This window comes from Anguilla rostrata, chromosome 1 (genome assembly GCF_018555375.3).
Source record: "Anguilla rostrata isolate EN2019 chromosome 1, ASM1855537v3, whole genome shotgun sequence".
Lineage (NCBI taxonomy): Eukaryota > Metazoa > Chordata > Actinopteri > Anguilliformes > Anguillidae > Anguilla > Anguilla rostrata.
This window is the reverse complement of record NC_057933.1, coordinates 21,760,445-21,780,795: the sequence shown is the minus strand read 5'-3', so window position 1 is coordinate 21,780,795 and position 20,351 is coordinate 21,760,445. Positions and strand designations below refer to the sequence as shown.

Genomic DNA, 20,351 nt, shown 5'->3' with positions numbered 1-20,351 from the left:
GCGTTGTAAGAATGTAATGTTACATTCTTACAAGAACCACTGCAGTATCACACCAGGAATTCAAGCTTGCAACCTGATGCTTACACCAGTAGTTTTTTAACCACGGTGAGCACACTCCACACTAGATATACTTTAAGTAATCCTTCCATTTTATTTTTAGTAATCCTTCCAATTTTATACCTTTGATTTGCAATCCTAATAATTTCTAAATCATCTTGCCATAAATTGAATATCTTGCAATGATCTAACTATTTTAGGATGACAGGGTCATAATTTGTACAGTCAATGGGACCACACATTGACTCAATGAGCAGTGATAGAAGTAATAACACATAAAGACAAACATTAGGTACTATTGCACAGCGTACAACTGATTGCAGTGAGGTGGGGGAGTTAAGAACGGCAGTTTCCTGCCTGAAATAGACAGGACGGCAATTGAAATGATTGGCAATACCTGCAAGTGCTTGTTAATATTAAGAGTTATGCTGCTGATTTAGGGTGTATCTGAACTCGAAGACCTTTTTTGGAAATGCACAGATAATGCTTTGCATAATGATATTTTTCTTCCAAAAATTGCCAAATGATATTTGAAAGGTTTTCTCTCATGTTATTTATTTTTAAGTTGGAAAAACCCTGTGCTACTACAGAGAATGCTTTTTGAGCTACACATGGAAAATATGTGATAAAAAGGATATAAAACTGGAATAACATGACTAGATGAAAAATCAATGGGTTTTGTGAGTGGCATAATGACAAGATGCAATGGTAATTTCTTACACACCATAAAATGGTTTTCTGATGAGTTCATATCTCCGAGGTTTGTTGAGAGCCAACGGAACAAGTATGGGAAGATCTTTTGAGCAGGGGATGTTGCAGGCAGTAAGGCAAAATTGTGATGTTGCTATTTTTTCATTATTAGCTGCTTTATTTGTTTGTTGAGCTCCTTTTTGCAATTTCAAAAATACTTCACACACACACAATCACAAGCACGTAACTAAAAAAACAGATTTATACTATATCACAATTGCACAACCACGATGCATAATGCATGTTCACAATATAGAGAGAACAAAAGCCCATTTGTGCCCCCCTAATACAGCCCTGGTCTAGAATCATGCGTTGTCAATGTGGGTGCATTCCAGTTGCTTATTTTATTCGTCCTTTGCCTCTGAGGTCTTTGACTGACCCAGAAATTGACCAAGGTCCGCCATCATTAAGGACATTCCAACCTGTTAAATGCTCATTCAAGGAGCTAGGAGCCTCCTGAAGAAGCAAGGAAACACAAGTGCATCCTGTGAGTATTTTTCAGAATGAGTGACTGAAAGGAAGCAAGGATGTGAAAAAAGAAGTGATTGGAACACACCCCTGGTCTAGGGTTAGACCATAACAGAAAGTAGGATTAGGAAAATGACTGGGGATTGGGTAAGAAAAATGGGGCAGTTTTGAACACTGAACTTCGGGACAGTCAGGAAACGAATAGCTCAAATAGTGTACTCATAATGGAGATTTACAGTTCCGCATTGAGTACCTTCAAAAATAATAAAGGAAAATGACAAAGTGGGGTCCCGATGGAAGAATGTACAGTCCAGCTGGGAACACACTAACTAACTGGAGTCTATACGTCGAGCAGAGGGCAAAATGAGAGTCGAGGTTCAGTATGAGTAAATGGTCAAACACTCCAATCAGCAAACAAGGCAGAGGGGCTAGGCAAGAATCGGAATCGAATACAACAAGCAAAAGGTCAAACACACAAAATCACAGGGCAAACAAACTAGAAGGTTTAAGGCAAGATTTGGAGGCGAAGAGAACAAGTCGGTGGTCAAACACAAGATCTAATCAGCAAACAAAGCAGGAGGGCTAGACGGAAAAAAGGACCAAACAAAATATGGTCAAATTGATGAAGTTAAAGGAAGCAATAACTATCCATAAAACACCAAGTGAGTTTGAGTCTAAAGAATGGTGATTGAACTTGTGCAGGCGCTACTCTATAATCGGACGTATGTGAAGAAATAAAACATCTACTGCTGTGTATTGGTTTTGTGGGTGCAGAACATTTGTGAGTTGAAAATAAAATTTGTGTCATATCTGACACTGACTGTATTTACTGACACAATAAACTAAGCATTAAGACTTTATTATGATGGAAAAAACTGACATGTTATGACATGACTGTGCATTGTTATGCATTTTCTATACAACCAGTGGTGGCGCCCAGCCAAGATGCGTTCTAAAAACAGATTCTTCCCCATGCTGGGAATCAATTTGAAATCAAGCATATTATGCGATGCCTCGATCTGTGAAATAATTGAAAATCACCATCCATAAAAAAATACCCATAAATAAAGAGAATGTAAATTGTTTGATTACAAGTAAATTGTTTGATTACAAGGTAAAAATTGTGGAGTGCAGAGCCAGTTATGGGGCATAAACATTATGGGGCTTTCAGTTGCAATAGTTATACCCTGCATTGCAGCACTGAAAAACTGGGGGACATGTGCACTTTAGCTTTATGCATTAAGATGTGCATTTTCTTAGTGGAGTGTCACAAGTGACAAATGGGCTTGCTGGTTGGAGCCTTCAGACCATAAATTACAAATAATCATTCAAGGCACTTACAATATAAAACCTAATAGAGATTCTTGCACCATCTCTGACCTCATTGACTCAGTGGTAGGAAGGAAGTAAACAATGGGTTAAAGTTTTGCCACATTAACAAAGTTTGTATTTATATGATATGAGTGCTTTGATAATATCCTCTTTATATGTCTTTTCAACATTGAAGATAAGGCAACAGCAGTTCCACATTTCTGGAGAGTCAGGGATAGCAAACTGCCACAGATATTACATGTAAGTACACAGTATAGTTTTGATGGATACATAAGAGTAAGTGCAGGAGAAATTGCATTCTTAGGAGCTTGAGGATGCAGGAAACACATTGTTATACTGCAGGCCTGCTGAAGCCATTTGCTTCTTTGACATATTTTTAAAACTGTTTTTTTCTCTGTATGCAGCAGGCATAGTCATAAGCACTCAGTGAACTTAACCTTAAACTTAATGCTCTGGTGCTTCTCAAGCAAATGACATTTGGCAGCTTCTCGATTGAGTCCATATGAATACTCTGATGTGGACCTTAGCTATCAGCAAAAACAAGTGGGAACTTTATTTACCCATGATCCCTGTGGGCACCTGAAGGCATGGAGGGCAGAGCTGGCCTTTAGATAGTTAAGATCATTTCATGCATTGATTATAATGAGGAACCCACCAGATCCTAAATGAGATGACAGAGAGAGTGCCCTGTTTTCACTGTGTTTATAGTACACCAAAGAAAGGAGACAGAATTACAGAAGTAAACCTAACACAGCTCTGAGCTGCTTTTGTTTTGCATGGAGGAAATAATCAAGCAAAAAAATTGGAAAAAAGACCAAATACATTATCAATGTCAACACTTGCATAAAGGTATTGAGTGATCATCTTCAGCCTAGATACACATGTAAAACATTCATGTAAAACTTTCAAAATGACAGTGTCCCCAATAATAGTGTGTGAGTAGTCACTCAGTGGTTTAAGAAGCATGACAATGAGGTTATAGGGATATTGTGACCTTCTCAGTAGCCATATCTCACTCATTTATAGGTTATTATGTGACAGTTAGTTACTGCTGCACATTGTGATTAGCTGAGACACATCCATGAGGACTGATATGCAGTATGACATCACTCAGACCTAATCACCATCTGGAATCAATCTGCATTGTTTGTGTAAGATTGTTACATCACCAAAATCGGAAAAAAAGGTTACTTCGTTAGCTGGCTACATTACAACTTCAACAAAGTGGATATATTTGGTAACATCACGTTTGATCTCTTTCAGCTGATGGAGTTCGGGAAGAAATACAGCAACATCCTAACACGCTGCAGCAAGTCTAGCACACCGCCAGTCAAATGCCAGTCAAACCCAACAAGCTGGGAGTTATCTGGAATTTCAATCGACCCTGCCCTGGACTCCTACTTTAACAACTGTATAATCAGTGGGAATGTACATTTCAATGGATACAACAACCAACAGTGATATTATCTGACAGTCACGTTAACACGGTGGCTAGATTTGTGAGTTACAGCAGGTAGCTAGCCAGCTAACTAATGAGCCTTTGTGTTTGTTAATAGCGTTGCTTGACAACAGTGACAGTTGTTATAGTTGATGATAGAATTATAAAGTTTACTACTGTGTGTGTGTGTGTGTCAAGATACTGTTCCATGTCAGCAATAATAGGTAGCCGACATATTTGGAGGCACTGCTGCTAACTATATCCCTAATGCACCTGCAGGTTTCCATATCATTAATATGCACATTGTGTGTCTCTACTTTTTATGTCCTTTGGTGTTACTTCGGTATGTGGACATGAATGAAAGTATTACAATGTGTGTGAGAGTGTGTGTGTGTACACATATAAACTTAAAGAAATTGTATCTTAAATCTCCATTGATTGCACGCCTTTTTTACTTTCCCCAATTCTGGTGTATTTGAGTTTTACATTCAGATCTGCTTTCTGTGTAAATTAAAGGCTGTTTAATAAAATAGCATGCATTTATAAAAAGCCTTTCCCCATTCGTATCTGGTATTCAAATGAAACCTTTAATGGGCTTTTAAAAGGTAGTCAATTATCAAAGATCTGACATTGTTCAACTTAAGGTATTCGGTTTTACTTTGAATGTTTGAGTGGATATGCATGAGAGAGGTAAAAAGAGGTAAAAAATAAGGATAATTCATGAAAATATCAAACATCTTTCATTTAAATAGATAAAAGATTCACCTAAAATAGGTATTGCAATTTAGCATATAGCCTTTTGTAGGTTATTACTTTAGTTTTAAAAAATCTTTCTGAATGAAATCTATTTCATAACAGGAGGTGAACAAAGAGCCATAGTATCTCCATGTTATTTAACTTTTTAAATCCCAGCCCCTGTTTCATAACCATTAAAACAATAAAAACCATTTCCAGACAAGAACCAGAAACAGAGCCACCTTATATTTGACACAAGTCACTCTGAAGTACCCTCAGGCCTACCCACTGAAAATGAATTTAAAAAACTTACTCACCAATGTGTTTGAGTGGGCTTTCATGAAATAGAGGTATGGTTGTCATAAAATGATCTTTGCATGAGTAGAGAGCACACTTTGTGATAACATTATTTAATTAATTCTCATGGTGGTCTGATGGAATCCTTCAACAGACTATAAACTCATACATAAATTCAGTTTCAGGATGGATCAAGTAAGCCCTATTTTTAAGTATGCATGTGCAGTATAGAATTGATGATAGTGTGAATACAGATAATTACAAAGTAGATTATCCTATGCACATTTAATCTTGGCTTCATGATTTGATTATGAATATTCATGGTTTAATCTTTATGCTTTTTAACATAATATGCAGGCAGCAAAACACTGTATTATACTTGGTATCCATTTTCAGGTTGTGAGTGTGAAAGGCGTATTTTATTTGGAGGCAAATAAACCCCCTTCAATGCAAGACTACAGGCAGGGGAACTGATTTACAGAAGTCTTGACAGTGGAACTGATTCACACAGTTTTGACTGCTATAGTCTGCATGCTCTGCAGATATAAGGGTGAAGTTTTCAGTTTTTATGAAGGATTTCTCTTATGTTCTTGGGGGTTTTGGTGGGGGATGAGTGTTATAGTGGTTTATCTTTGTAAATATGTTATTTTCATTTTGTTATAAGTGATTTTCCATGTCCATTGTTTGGAAATGCATGAGCACATGCACCATGTTGCCCTAAATAAGTCCATATGATTGATTAATAAAAGCCGATATAAAGCATCGCAGCACTGTTTTTATTCGTCCCGAGAATGTAAAAAAAAAGATACACAGTAACCCTGTTTGTCACTTGTGTCTCCATCACAAGTCTTTAATAATAATATTTTGGAAGTAAAGACTAGCAGGATGGGGGAACGTGTGCTCTGGATTCAAATATCCATTTGATGAGTGTTGATCTCTGAAATATCCTGCGGTGAGTACTTATATACCTGAGGAGCAGGGAAGTGTATTTATTGGTGATCATACTGAGTTGCCTCCTCTGGCCCACCACAGCCCCATTATCACCATTATGCTGTAGGTTAAGCAGTCAGCAGGAGTCTAGAGGGGAGAGGGGTAGATTGGTGGTAAGCTAATTTCTCAGACTGTAGGAGAGATGTTTGAGAGTTTTTTTTTTTTTTTAAACATGCAAAACATTACCTTACAATATAACACTAGATAAAATGATCTGTAAACATGCTTCTCTTCATTTACATATTTAAAATACGTACAGTATGTCTGAGTGGTGTACTCTTGCAGCACACCAAGATGTATTATTATCTGACTTTTAAGTTCTACAGTAATTTTAGCTAATGGAGAGTTGACTGAATGGTCTCAATCATCAGTTTACATTTTACTGAAGACACACACATAACGGCAGCAGGCCTGCTCCAAGTTTCAAACTACAACTGTCAATACTGCACAACAAAAAATAATGCCTGCTAGTTACTCCCTCTTCTGTTCTGGTCCCTAATAGAGAATTTTGATTCAATAGCAACACTGAGCAATCTTAGCTGTCTATGGGGTTCAGAAGCTGATAAACAGCTACCATCTCTAACCCAACAAAAAGGGCGCACCACACACTGAAGACCATGAAAAAAAATCTATATGGGAAATACCATTTAGCTGTGAAGAAAAGCCCTAAAACAATGGTCAGTGACATTACCAGCAGTCTCTAGAGGGCAGGGGTGAAAATACCACAAACTACCATACACAGAAGACTTTGATAGCAGAATTACAGAGGCTACACTGCAAACCTCTCATAAGCAGCAAGAATCGGAAGATTAGAGATTAGAATTCACCAAAAATAGAGAGATGTGCCAGAAGACTTTTGAAATAAAGGTTAATGGACAAATGAGACCAAAATAAACCATTAGTGATGGAAAGCCAGAAGTGTGGAGAAAGGAAGGAGAAGCCCATGATCCAAAGCAACCCCATCATCTGTGAAATGTGGAGCAAGTAGTGTCATGTATGGCTGTTTCTCGCTCGCTCATCTTTGCAGGCTCACTCATCTTTAATGATTGATGTAATGGCAGCAGTAGGATAAATTTGGAAGTGTACAGACAGGATTTTGTTTGGCTACATAAAAAGAAATTCTTCCAACCTCATTGGCCAGCACTTCATTCTGCAGCAAGACAATGACCCCAAACACACTGCCTACATAAGCAACACATTTATAAATGGGAAAAAGTGGAAAGTTTTGGGCAGGGCAAGTCAGTCACCTGATGTAAATCCACATGAGCATACATTTCACTTGCTGAAGAGGAGACTGAAGACAGAAACCCCCCAAAACAAATATCAACCGAAAGCACCAACTACAAAGGCCTGGAAAGGCATTTCCAAAGAAGGTATTAAAGGAGTGGTGATGCCCATAGGTTACAGAGTTGATACAGTTATAGCATTCAAGGGCTATGCAACAAAATATTAGACTTTATTGCTTTTATTTACTTTTAGGTTCATCCATTACCTTACTTTTGCACAGTTAAAAATGGGGGACTCAATACAAAAACAACTGTTTTTGTGAACTGGTAAAACACATACACGCACGTAAATACTATGAAATAAAAGCTGATTGTCTGTACTTTTGTCTCATGTTATTCATCTTTTGATCTAAAATCCAAATTCTGTGAGTATAAAGCATTATATTGTTCCAAAATGTAATGTAATGCTCATAAACATCAGCTAAAAGCTAGTTTTTTTTTATTTTACATAATATTATAGGTTTGTTCCATCTAAATGTTTAGTAGGTTGATCCAACGGTACCTTAAACTTCCTTAAATGAGTGTATATGAATGTGCTATGAATTGGCAAAAATAACCAGACTTGAAACACAATTGTTCTTCACCTAATGTAGTTAATATTTGGTCTGGAACAATTACACCTCCAAGGCATAAAACAAATCAAATGAATAAATAAGAATATGACTAACGTTATGCATTATGCAAAATAGCTGTTGCCTCTAACACATTGCAGTGAAATAAGTGGAGGCAATGTGCTATCTCCTTTCTGGGCTCTAGTGTGGTCTAGGTTATACTTAAAAAGTGTTTTTGGCACTGGTCCTCGGAGAATACTGTGTATGCTTGTGTATGCATTACTTTACCCTTGTCCTGGAGGGATGTAATGTCTAACTTTTGTTCCAACCAGGCACTTAACTGACCAATATAAAAAATACTCATTGTCTTTTGTGAATAAATGCAACTTTCTTCCCCAGTCTGTGGATTTCGAAATCCACAGACCGCCATCCATGTGAAATACATGAGCATCTATGTCATTCTGGAAAAGGCCAGTGTTAGTCAACTGTTTCAGATGCAAATTAAACTTTAGATTAAAAATTTCTCACATTGACTAGCCCAGACCTCGCACTTTATTAAATGTCATACAGTGTATGCTTTTCATCGTGCAAAAAATGGCTAAACAGATGTAATGGACTAATACTGGCAATAGATGTCTCAGCTGAAATGGGTACAGAAATTATTAACCTACAATGTTTTTACACTAAGGCTTAAAGAGACATTGAATCCGGCAGCAAATAATGAGGTTAAAATCACAGATTATGCAGACAAGCTGGTTCTGAAAAGTACTCTCTTTAGCACTGCTACTTAAATATTCCAGTTTAGAGGATCATATGAATATTGGTGATGGGGAAGATTTTGCCAATGCTATTCTCTGTCCTGGGCATGCCTTTTTATGGGCATTTATAAACTCAAATCAGCTCAAAAATGGAACCTCAACAATTAATAAAATAGGAGAAAAAGAACACTGACCATCTGGTAATTATAGTGCAGAGAATTTGTGCGAACCTTCTGAAATTTAGCAGACCGCAACCAAGTGAGCTATTGGTTGACCTTCGCTTCTGTCTGTCCTTCTCAAAGGAAAGCAACACTCTGAGGGAGCTGTGTGACAGATCATTCAACTGGTCATGAAGCAGCTATGGTCAAAATTGTCAGGCTGCCAGTCAATCCATTATGCCAGTTGAATAGAGAGTATTGAGAATATTTAGGGCTGACATGTTCCCAAGCTCTGTCCGTCAGCCTGCCCAGAACTAGGGATATTTAGAGTGGAAAAAGTAGTTGCTAAATATTGTTAATTATTTATCAAGTTGTCAAAATGAACATACATATTACAGTGTGTTTGTCATATTAGGACACAGCCCGTACAGCTCCTGATTCAAGTGTGCCTCTCAATGTACTACAAATGTACTACAGGGTGGTATTTTTTATTTAGTATTTATTATTTTTTTAATGATTTTTTGCGATTCTGCATCCTGATAAATTTGGTTGAAACATGCAGAACATTCATTTGATTTCCCTGTGGAGCACCACTTCTAACTAAAAAATACAAAACAGCAGTCTAGTTGATTTGTGCTCTGAAAAGCTGTCAATATTGACTCCTTTTTCAGGAAGAGACAACAATGAAGAAGAACCTCATATGCATTATTTCACACCTTACAGAAGTAGCCATAATTAGTACTGTCATGATCCTGACAGTGATGATGGAATCATTACTGTCAGGATCATGACTGTGCCAACAAGCATTAGTTTCAAACCTGCCAATGAGCTCATTCTTCTCAGCTGGTAAATGGAATATTCCAGAAATGGTGATTTAGGCAAATCGAGCTTCTAAGTCACTGTAAAGATGACGGCACAGATGCTACAGCAAATGCCACTGTCATTACATACACAGTCTGATGATGTACAGATCTGACATGATAATGTTAACTTCAGCTGTATATAGATGGTTAACTCCAGATAGCAAATAGCCTGAAGCCATGAGCACCCCTGTATAAGGCTGATATATCTGGGTGGAAAATGTACAATATCTTCCTGCTTCCTGACATGGCGTAAAGACACCAACTGGTAGATTATTTGCTCTTAATAAGTAAGAAAAAACTGAATGTGGCTTGGTATCATAGGGCATACATATTTGCTAAAAGCATAACATGCAAAGAAGCAATCAGAATTTGACCAGTCATATTCTGCTACTGGTTTGAGAAGCCCCAATGTTTTGTCCTTGATTAAAACCCCTGACGTACTTGTGCAAAATAATGCTTTCACAAACAGACAAAGATATTTGTTCCTGTAAATCATTATATACCTTTATAATGGGCATTTGAGTCCAAGGACGGCCACAACATACCATTGAACTGTCTGTACACAACACAACACTGTGCTGACAAGACTTGCCGTCACATCAAAACAGTATTTGTTATGATTGCTATTCTTTCTCCAAGACCAAATGATGCAAACAAGAGCAGGTTATGCCAGCCCACATCAAAAACCTGGAAGCCATCCAAAAAAATCCACTGTCCCTGTGTGTGCAGCCATTTCTTTTTCTTCCTGCTCCCCCACCCAACAGCCCCCCCCCCCTCCCGCTTACACTGATGGACTATTAATTGAGCCCATTTGGGTGTCAGGAAATGGCCCAAGGACAGGCAGAGAGGAGCATGGGCACATTGTGACAGACTGATTTATCTATCGCCCTCTTCCTTCCTCAATAGACATGTCAAGCACTGGATTAATGAACAGAGGAGCCTCTTGTAAGTTTTTCTTTTAAAGACTTGAATTACCATCAATAATCCTGGTATGATCCTTTGAGCCATTATGCCATTTGCCTCTGAGCCCCAATTTACAAATACAAGTATCATACAAATAGCTTTGATGACCAGGGTACAAAATAGGCTACAATGACTTTTAGCTTATACTTCAAGGTCTTGGGTTTTGGCAATGCAGTAAGCCTGGAACTTCTGCAGGGGCAGCAAGCACAGGTTTGTATTGTAGAATGGCATATGTGCATGAAATGTTTGTGCAAAGGTTGATGTTTTCTTACTGGCTTTATTGCACTGGGTTGGTGGAACAAGGACAGGATGGGAATTTGGGGGTGTTGATTTGCGCAAATGCACAGCCCAGTGGTATTTTAACAGATTTAAAGGATACAGAAAAATCCATCACTGGAAACCTGTTTTTAGCAAAAACACAATGAAGTGCCAGCAAAACCAATATATTCAATGACAAGCAATCAAAAGGGAAAAGAAGATTGCCTTTGAAAGAATCAATAAATGGTAAAATATCATATTTAAAGCCACCATAGGAATTAAACGATTTACCAATTTTATGTTGTATAGGCAAGAGAAAAAAAAAGATACACCAGTTAGCAAACTATTAAAATGGAGTAAACAAATGACACAATTAATAATCGAGCACCTCTTATGTCAAAGATGTCATGCCATCACAAAGATTTGCAGTGTGGGACTGGTTTATGATCCCAGTTCATTAGGAAAAAAGCCAATATTTATGTCAGGCTCCGTAAGACATGCTGCAGTGCAGAGGATTCATTGATTTGCATTGCTGTGCATTTCTTTTCTGTTTCTTAACCTCTGAAGACTCCTCAAACATTGAGTTGCAGTAGCATTGGAAGATGATATCATTCCCATATTTGCAGTATTAGTTACTGAAATCATCCGATGCATGTCCAACAAGGCCACCAAATACACCCTCTCTTACGCACGTATGTACCTATTGCAGTGTCTTTATGTTCATTGTCACCAGTAATGACTCCGCAGGCCTGGCTAAGGTTTTGTAGCCCTGCTGTGCATAATTCATTTATTGTGTGAAAAGTGTAGATTTTCTTCCTGCGCCTCACATGTGAACAGTATAAACTCTATAGTATAAACTGCCTAGGAAAGCAGCGGAAATGCATTCAAAAGCCTTTGTTAGAATGCATGTGCATGAGGTCAATTTGTAATTCCTATCCTTTTGTTCAAAATAATCCAAGGCAAACATCCATTACAACTCCTCGCATTCCAGTTGCCCTCTCAGAGATATAGAGAAAGCGTGAAAACAAGTGAGACAGAAAGCTAACTTGAATTCTAAATACATTAGGGAACTATTTTACCAGTACGCTAAAGTCACAACTAAGTCACTAAAACAAATAACACTCCAGGGAAAGAGTAAATGCTTGTTCAAAGCACGTAAAAGGCAATCAAATGAATATATGACAAAGCTGACATATGTAATATGTTCAGTTTAGTCATTCTAAAAACATAATTTCATATAGCACTGATCAAATCCAATCAATCAATTAATTAATAGTCTACTGACAACAGGCGAACAATCCCGTTCGGTTTAACCCCACAGAGGGTGTGTGTGCATTTTTGCCTGGCTAGCAATCCCAATAAGCTAGCATGCTATATCAAAACTATGCGATCTGTCAGTCACTAAACGACTGTTTAGGATTACATACATTTGGATTCGTTGACATACACACACAATACAGAAGCCAAAAAACACTTCCGGTAAAAAAATAAAAATAAAAAATCACTGCCAAAACAGACTTTTGGAAATATCTCCCAAAATATTTTTTGAATTCTCCAGTCGTTCAAAGAGACGGTACTTCTGAGTGTTTAACCCTTAGAGACCTTGGGTGATTTTGACATTTTTTCACTATCCTCAGTTTTTAAAAGAGTTTATCTACAGTAATACAGTAGATAACCCTACTTTTTTTCACAAGAATTTCTTCACAAGACTTGTCCTTATCTCAGTGTCAGTCATTGTGGTTTGGGGATCAGCAGGTAACAATCTTATTCTCTTAAAGGAGTACCATGGTGGTTGAACGTGACACTTCCCAGTTGTCTTCAGGCAACAACAAAACAAATGTGCATAATTTTTTTATTCTTCAGTCATTTCAATGTACTTTAAAACGTATTTTTCTAAGCCTAAATTTCCCACTATAAAAATTCACCCGAACCGTCTGGGCGTGGTAATGAGAACTGTCAGTTAGCTATGATTGACAGACCGTGCCCCGTTACCATAGCTACCCCCATGATACACGCTCTCTTTGGGAGACTGAATTTTCACAAGCTAGCTAGCTTAGTAGTATATCAAGTATCGATAGATAGCTAAGGTAAGGACGTTGACTTATATCCAATTATAATTTTTGCTATCTAGCTAGCCAAGTTAAGATAAAAGCACAACTATAACGTCCTCATAAAAGCAAACTAGCAAGCTAACGTTATCGATAACATTGCCTTATGAAAGCAAACCTCCTAGCTAGCTAACGTTAGCTAGCTAGCTAAATGAATATAACCAGAAATAATCTAAACGCACTCTAATTTAAGTGAACCTAACGTTAGTCAAATATTGAAATGGAAATGGGAGTGGTTACTGTATTCGTGACGTAGCAAAATGACAACTTTCTCAACCGGTTGAAAATAGGACGATGAATTTAAAACGCATATTTCTCCAAAAATACAGAATATACATATTTAATACTTTGCTCATTGTGTTTCTTCAATGCCTCTTGTGCAAATAGCACATAAAACCGAGAAAGTGTGAAAATCACCATGGTACTCCTTTAATTTAAAATTTGAAAATATTTTAAAACAATCTGTATTCTGATTACAGTCTTTTATTTTGTAAAGGTAACGGAGTGCAGTTTTTCGTATTTTAACTATGTAATCCCATTACTAGTATGACATAACTCTGCAACTCTGCTCACAAATACATTTTGAACAGAAATGTGTGGACTGATTAAAAGGGGAAATGTTTGTGTGATATTCTAATGTCTAACATGTTATCCTCACCTGAACTTAACTGGGGCCACTCATTATTGTTTGACTGGCAGCTATCGTCATGAATGGATTGAACATGCCTGGCATAGATTACTCAGAATAAGATACCATTAGCATTCTGTGACATTTGCCCATACCCCTTGAAACACAAAATAAATGAGTAAACACAGCAAAGTTAAAGAGCATGGTGAACAGAGAATATAATGTAGCCTAATGTAAAATTGCTTTTCGGACCAGTTGACAGAGAAAGTTAGATAGGCACTTTAATGCGGATCAACATCAGAATTTCTGACATGCAGATATGCAGTAAAAATGAGGAAATGAGTTTGAATATAAAAAAGACATATGAGAGTGACTGCAAAATATCTGGATTCTAAAGGTCAACTGCATGTGACAAATCCCAGCAGAATAAACTTAACTCTGTTCCTCTTAAAACAAAATGGCAACTGGTGTAGATCAAATCAGAATACTGCTACATTGCAGAAAGGCTGCAGGGCTTGATACCAGCATAATGAAAGATACACAAACTGGGCAATAAAAGTAGGTAAAAACACAGGGATCTAACAATAACCTATTGGAAGTGTTTTTTTCTTTTAAGAGATGAAGACAGTGGTGAGCTCATTTTCCAGGATAAGACTGCTCTTTCTTCTGCACTGCTTCTTTGTGTGTAACTTCCTAGGATATTTTGTTCAGTTTCTCATCTTAATAATGTCCAGCAAATGTGGTTAATAAGAAAAAAGAAGAAGATACTCACCTTCACTTGATGATGGATGTCTTCTCGCCATTTCCCTTGCAGTTTTCTAAAAATGATTTTGCCCATTATGGATTATTCTTCTTTTATGATCTCATTAACAGTATTGTCAGCAGCACATTGCCCAGCTCTTGAACACGCTGTATCATCACACGTAGTATTTATGTATTTATTTATTTATTTATTTATATTCATTAAATGTAGTGCCCCAACCTAGCCTGACCCCAGCAGTGAGGAGATCTCAATAGCTGCAAAGAACGTGCCACAGTGCAAATAAACAACTGCACCATTACAAACACCACATGTACATTTATTAATGTGCAGAAGGGGTGCTCTGTGTGCAATGAGATGGATGTGTTGACTGCAGATGAGGCGAAGCAGATGGTAATGCTCCAGCCCAGATGTGCACAAAATAACTCCCCTGTTCCCTTTCCAGTTTCAGCAATGTAGGGGAGAGCCAGTGCCTGAAGAGGTGGAGATAGTGGTTCTGATTCAATATCTCTATCTTACAGTGAACTGTTTAGTATAGCATACAGGACTGCTCTACTTTCAGAGACTGGAGGAGCTGGCAAACACCTGCATCTTATGAAAGAATGTGAGCTTCCACTGCATTGCTCCAGGAAGCAATTCTCTTGATGCATTACTTAGAAAAACACACCTGTGCTCAGGTAAGGAAGTGGAAAACAGAAAAGGTGTCATTTTTATCAATGATATTCCCCCTCTGCAAATATTTACACAATACATTTTTTATCTCACCAAAAAAATAAAAAAAATGATGTGTGCACGTTTAGCGCTGTAAAAACAGTCTCATAATTTCTGGGAAAAAAATAAGGAAAATGAATTTCATATTCCACTTGCATGCCAAACTGAATATGTATAGTCCCAATTTCTCAGACTTAATGAGTACAAGTCTTTGGGCAGGGCTTGGACCTGCCATCTCCTGCCACAGCTCAGCTGTCCAAATCTGGATCCTGCACTTCATGATAAGCTTTTCTTTTTTTCCTTTTTTGTGCTGGCACAACGCACATTTGTGGAATTCATTCACATTTCTAAATTCCCCCTTGGCAAGCATTGTCTGATATCTACAGGATTTACCATCCAGATTTTTTTCTTCACCAAACCTGAAGGATACATATAAACTCATAAACTCCCTCTGAGCTTGAAGAAGTATTAACTAGCACCTTGCACTGGCATTCAAGATGCAATACACATTTCAAAGTGCCCCCCTGCAATAACCTGCAATAAAGGTTATAAAATCTGACACTTGTTCCCAATCACTTTAAATATTTTACCACTGCAGAAATTTTAAAAGACTTTTAACACTTGCACTGTTGTACATTTCTAATTTTGGAAAATAATATTTTGGACAGCTGAGAAGGAAAAAATTAGCCGCATTTAAGAAAGATAATTATTTATTTTTAAAAAATTGAAAGGACTTCCACACAGCATTTTAATTTGATGGGCAGTTAACACAGTGTATATTTTAATCTGTTCATTATGGTGCAGGTTACTAAAAAATAGACATAAAACCGCGAACAAAACAAAATGTCCACCCCAATGACGGCATGTCAATACCGTTATCACAACTCAAGACAACAAGGTATAACAGCAATAAATTATGAAATGCCTGGACAGCAGGCTGCCTTTCATCCACATAAACCTCTAGCTGAAGATGCACTGTTGGGAAATCTGCTGAACTATGGGGAAAATGTATTATTATTACAGTCAGAAAAAGAAACACACGGATCCCTCACAGGCCCATGTTAGATATATGTAATCAGAGAAGGTGATAGATTGTTTTTTCCTGAGTTCCCTGGAGAAAACAGACGGTTCAGGGCAGAAGACCATAGTACTGTAGCCAAATACCAGTGTAAAATGAAAAATGTCCACCAGCAGTTCACAAGAATACAATGTCTCATGATATTATTGGCTTGGAGTTCTTCTGTTGACACTCCTGGTGGAAAACAGGATTATCAATTTATGTTACTTCGAGATATTACTTCAAGAAATAAATTAGGCAGTAAAAATGCACTCAACGGATACAATGGTGGGGCAATGTGAGACAAAACTATTACAATGATGAACAATAAAAAGAGACAGAAAGCTCACAGATTCTCATTGGATAACCTACCAAGCATACATGATGGAAAATAAGCATCTTAGGTGTATTTATATATAATGATGTTATGTAAGCTATACTATATAATCATTATGGAAATAAATATAAAAGGAAAAGGAATAATATAATAATAATAATAATTATAGATAGAAATGTCTGGTTATTTTAGATGGAGAAAAGGTATACTTTCATCCTCAATGAGAAAAAAGGGGGTAAACCCTCCTCCACAAAAGCAAATGTATTTTATGCAAAGCATTATATAGAGTGTTCACCTTAGGTCAAAAATAAGAATTATCCTAAGCCCGTCAAAAGCAATGTAATTTCTTGTAGAGACAGTGCCCATGAGTAAAAACATACTGCTGCTGTACACAGTGGGTTTGCTGGTGGCAGACGTGGAAAATGGAAAAACAGACAGGTGGAAAGAAAAGGGGTGTCACTGATCCCTTTGTGTGAAAGTACATTAAAAGCTTCAAAAACTGAGTGTGCAAAGAGATTAATTTGCAAGACACATAAAATGAATTTGTCCTTTTTTTCCCGACTCCTTTGAACTTCAGACAAGTGTTCACTGGGGAGTTGTTAATGGCTGCACAAATCAGAGATAAACCAAACAGTCAAACACAGAAATATGTGCCTCTGGGGAGCTGGTAAAATAAAACGGCTAATTATTGTCTTATTTTTAGACTTTAGCTTTTTTATAACAGCAAACACACATGCAATAAATCACATCTTACCCGAAAAAAGAGCTTTATTGAACACAGATGTAAAATCTTTTTTTCTGGTTTATGTCATAAGTTGCAAGGATGTAGTTTTTAAAAAATTGGGTGTAAAATCTACAGATTAAAGCAAAAAAGAAAAGAAAAAAAGAAGCCTTGGTTTTGTATCTTTATTATTACATCTTGTGCTTTTTGTATGAATACTCACAAATGTTATCTAATGGAGCTTTCCATTTAAATATTTTATTTACCTAATTTATTTGCATATCATCTTCTGCTCTTTTTGATATTTTTGTAATGTGAGGGAACAAAGAAAGGAAAGGGCGATATTCCAGAAAGAAACCAAAAACAAGAAAAGGGATGTCTGTTACATGATGTTAAAAGGTCAGATCTTTTAGGCAAAAAAAAAGGATGGAGAAAGGAGAAAAATGAAAGGAGTCTTTAGATATCATCATAACCAACAATGTAAGGGAGATTTTACAATACATTTTCAAAAACCAGCTGGTTAAGGTATCCAATGATCTCAGGTAGTTCCAAAGTCATTCTTTACAGTTTGTGTAAAAGCAGAGCTACACTCGGTAGAATAATAAAATATTTGTTTTTTTTATCAGAATCCACACAGCTGGAAACACAGGGCAGAGGCAGGAAACCTATATTTCATCCAGTGGGTTGCCAGTTTTCAGCGTAACCCTGTCCATGAAGATTGTGATGCTGAGGCTCTCTTAGCACTGTAGTCCCTGTATGTCAGAGGAATGTCTTTGCATGCCTAGGGACCTCTTGGTTTGGAATAGGGGCTTACTCTTGAATCGCTGGGGCTGTTGATGAGCCAGGATTACCCTCCTGCTTGCTTTTCATCCCAGTATACCACAGGTCCAATGCCAGTGTTCCTAGTTCTCCTGTTTGGTAACTGCGTGAATGTTCTGCCATCAGTCTCCTTTTCACTCCATTCTGTTTGAAGGTGGGGATGGTGTCTGTTGCATGCTAAAAGGCCATGGCTGCTGAGGGAGGTAACTGCCTATATCAGAACCAAGATGGCCATAGTTGGGCTTTGTTTTGCTCACTTCAGAAGCCGGGTCATCCACAAGCATCATCTAGTACTTGATGCAACATTTTTCATTAATTCCAGTATTATTACTTGCCTATAAACCATGCCTGTGGGCCAGGATTGTGTAGAAAATAGCCCAGCATTGGCACCGGAAACATCATTGAACTTGTTTTTGTTCGAACTTCAGGGATGTAGTTTTATTTTAAATCTGAAGGCACTTGGTTTCATGGCAGAAAGTGGCTCCCATTCCTTGGGTTGACAAGCTGCTGAAATGGGACGTAGAAGAGCGTAACCGCCTTTTCATACCTCACAAGCAACTCTCTCCCAGGCTGCCACAATGATATGTGGGCACAGTGTACTGGAACAACAATCAGAAAGTCATGCAGGGCTGAAACATAGATATGAGGATTTTTACTCCCACTTTTAAGGGGGCATACTGAACAGAAAACTCAGGTTACTGTTTTTTTTCACAGGAAAGCAAGATATTGTTATCTGTTGCAAGTAAAGGAAGGAAAAAAAAACGCTTGATAAGCTTGGAGATTATGAGGGTTACTGGTGGAGAACTAACAGCCAAAGGCAAAAGTGCTTGCCTGGGTTAATCATGCCTTCATGAAGGTTGAGGGGCTTTATAAACCTTCTTCAATCAGTCAGCCAGGTAAGCTATTGTATTTTTTTTCTACTTCACTTCCTTTCGCACAGACATAAATCCTTGGCCAAAAAAAATGTTCTAAATTGAAAAACAAATCCACAGAATACAGACCGACTTTATGGAACAAACCTCAGCAATGTCCTTGTGCTTTACAAAGATTCTCCCTTTCCGTTCCCCAAGCCTGTCTCTGTCACAGGGTTGCCTGATTTGCACCCGAAACAAGGCTGTCAATAAAGAGCAAATAAACAATATTCCATCCTGCCCTTGGGAGCATTCTATGCATATATTTATTTAAAAATAATAGAATCTTCATTATCTTTATTCTGTTTTGTATTGTTTTTTCCCATTGTTTTTATTTGTTTCTGTATTTCTTTTTTCTGCTCCCAATTGAGCCCCAGGTGTGCTGCTCTTTCTCTCCGTATTTTGACTGGATGAATCTTTGGTAATTATATATTGAAGGTCCAGGTACACAGACTCCTTCTTGGTGCAAGAGCCAGGTCAATATGTTTATAGCCTCTGCCACTGCAAGGTCACCTCCGATTGACGAAAAGAGCCAGGAGCAGGGTCACACATAAATGCCATATAGGGGGTGTATTGGAAGGGGCTGAGGACTTCAGATCTGTTGGCAGAGTAGAGGAAACAGAATAAGATGTTTGAACACATGAGGTCAATTTGTGCAATTCCCCATTACTCTTCTAAAACCTCCGGTTGAAGATGGCAACTTAGAGAAAAGTCTCCTTTGAGTTCTGAATGAAGGTAGATGAGCTATTTATTCATGGTATCGATGCCTCAAACAGTCCGGAAAAATAAAGACCAACAAATAGGGTAGTCATGGTAATACAATAAGGTACTTACTAGGTGGAGGATCTCCACACTCTCCCTCCTCAATAGTCACATCATCTATGGCAATGTCCCCTTCAATCCCAGGGCCACGGACACCTTCCAATACCATCTGGAAGAATGCGGGAACACAGAGGTGGAAAAAAATATTAACCACCAGAAGTCTTGCAGACTTACCCATAATTTCTCCATTTTGTATCCTTTATGAATGTTCATCTTGATTTCATGTTTAACTATTCCATGGTTGCGAAGAAGCTAAATTTACTAATCATTTCCAAACTTTTCTTATTTTCCCTGAGCACTGTATGAGACAGAATGTATAAAATCTTAACAACACATGCATTTACGCATACAGCAAATGTTTGAAAATATATAAAACAAGTTAATTATCTGTTAACTTATGCAGTGTTCTCAGAATATTCCTTCAGGACAATGATGTACTGTTCATGAATAAGAACCTGATTTTCTCCTTTTGATCTGTTAATTATCGAGCACTTTAATAATAACCCAAGAATCTGATCCCTAGGTTGAATGATCAAATAACCACATTTTCAGTCTGGCCCCAAGAAACGGTTA

The 20,351-nt window shown here is 37.6% G+C and overlaps 1 protein-coding gene across 5 annotated transcripts in view; it reads right to left on the bottom strand.

Moving 5' to 3' along the window:
• Positions 1 to 15,803: 15,803 nt before the first annotated feature.
• The window catches only part of mdga2a (MAM domain containing glycosylphosphatidylinositol anchor 2a), a 227,375-nt gene continuing 222,827 nt past the window's right edge, over positions 15,804 to 20,351 (bottom strand). For all 5 annotated transcript variants that reach the window (XM_064329795.1, XM_064329784.1, XM_064329804.1 and 2 more), the window contains 2 exons: positions 19,791 to 19,887; positions 15,804 to 19,554 (listed from right to left, as the gene is read on the bottom strand). In XM_064329795.1, the coding sequence (XP_064185865.1) occupies positions 19,466 to 19,554; positions 19,791 to 19,887 (186 nt within the window). In that variant the 3' untranslated portion in view covers positions 15,804 to 19,465. The remainder of the gene's footprint in view (positions 19,555 to 19,790; positions 19,888 to 20,351) is intronic.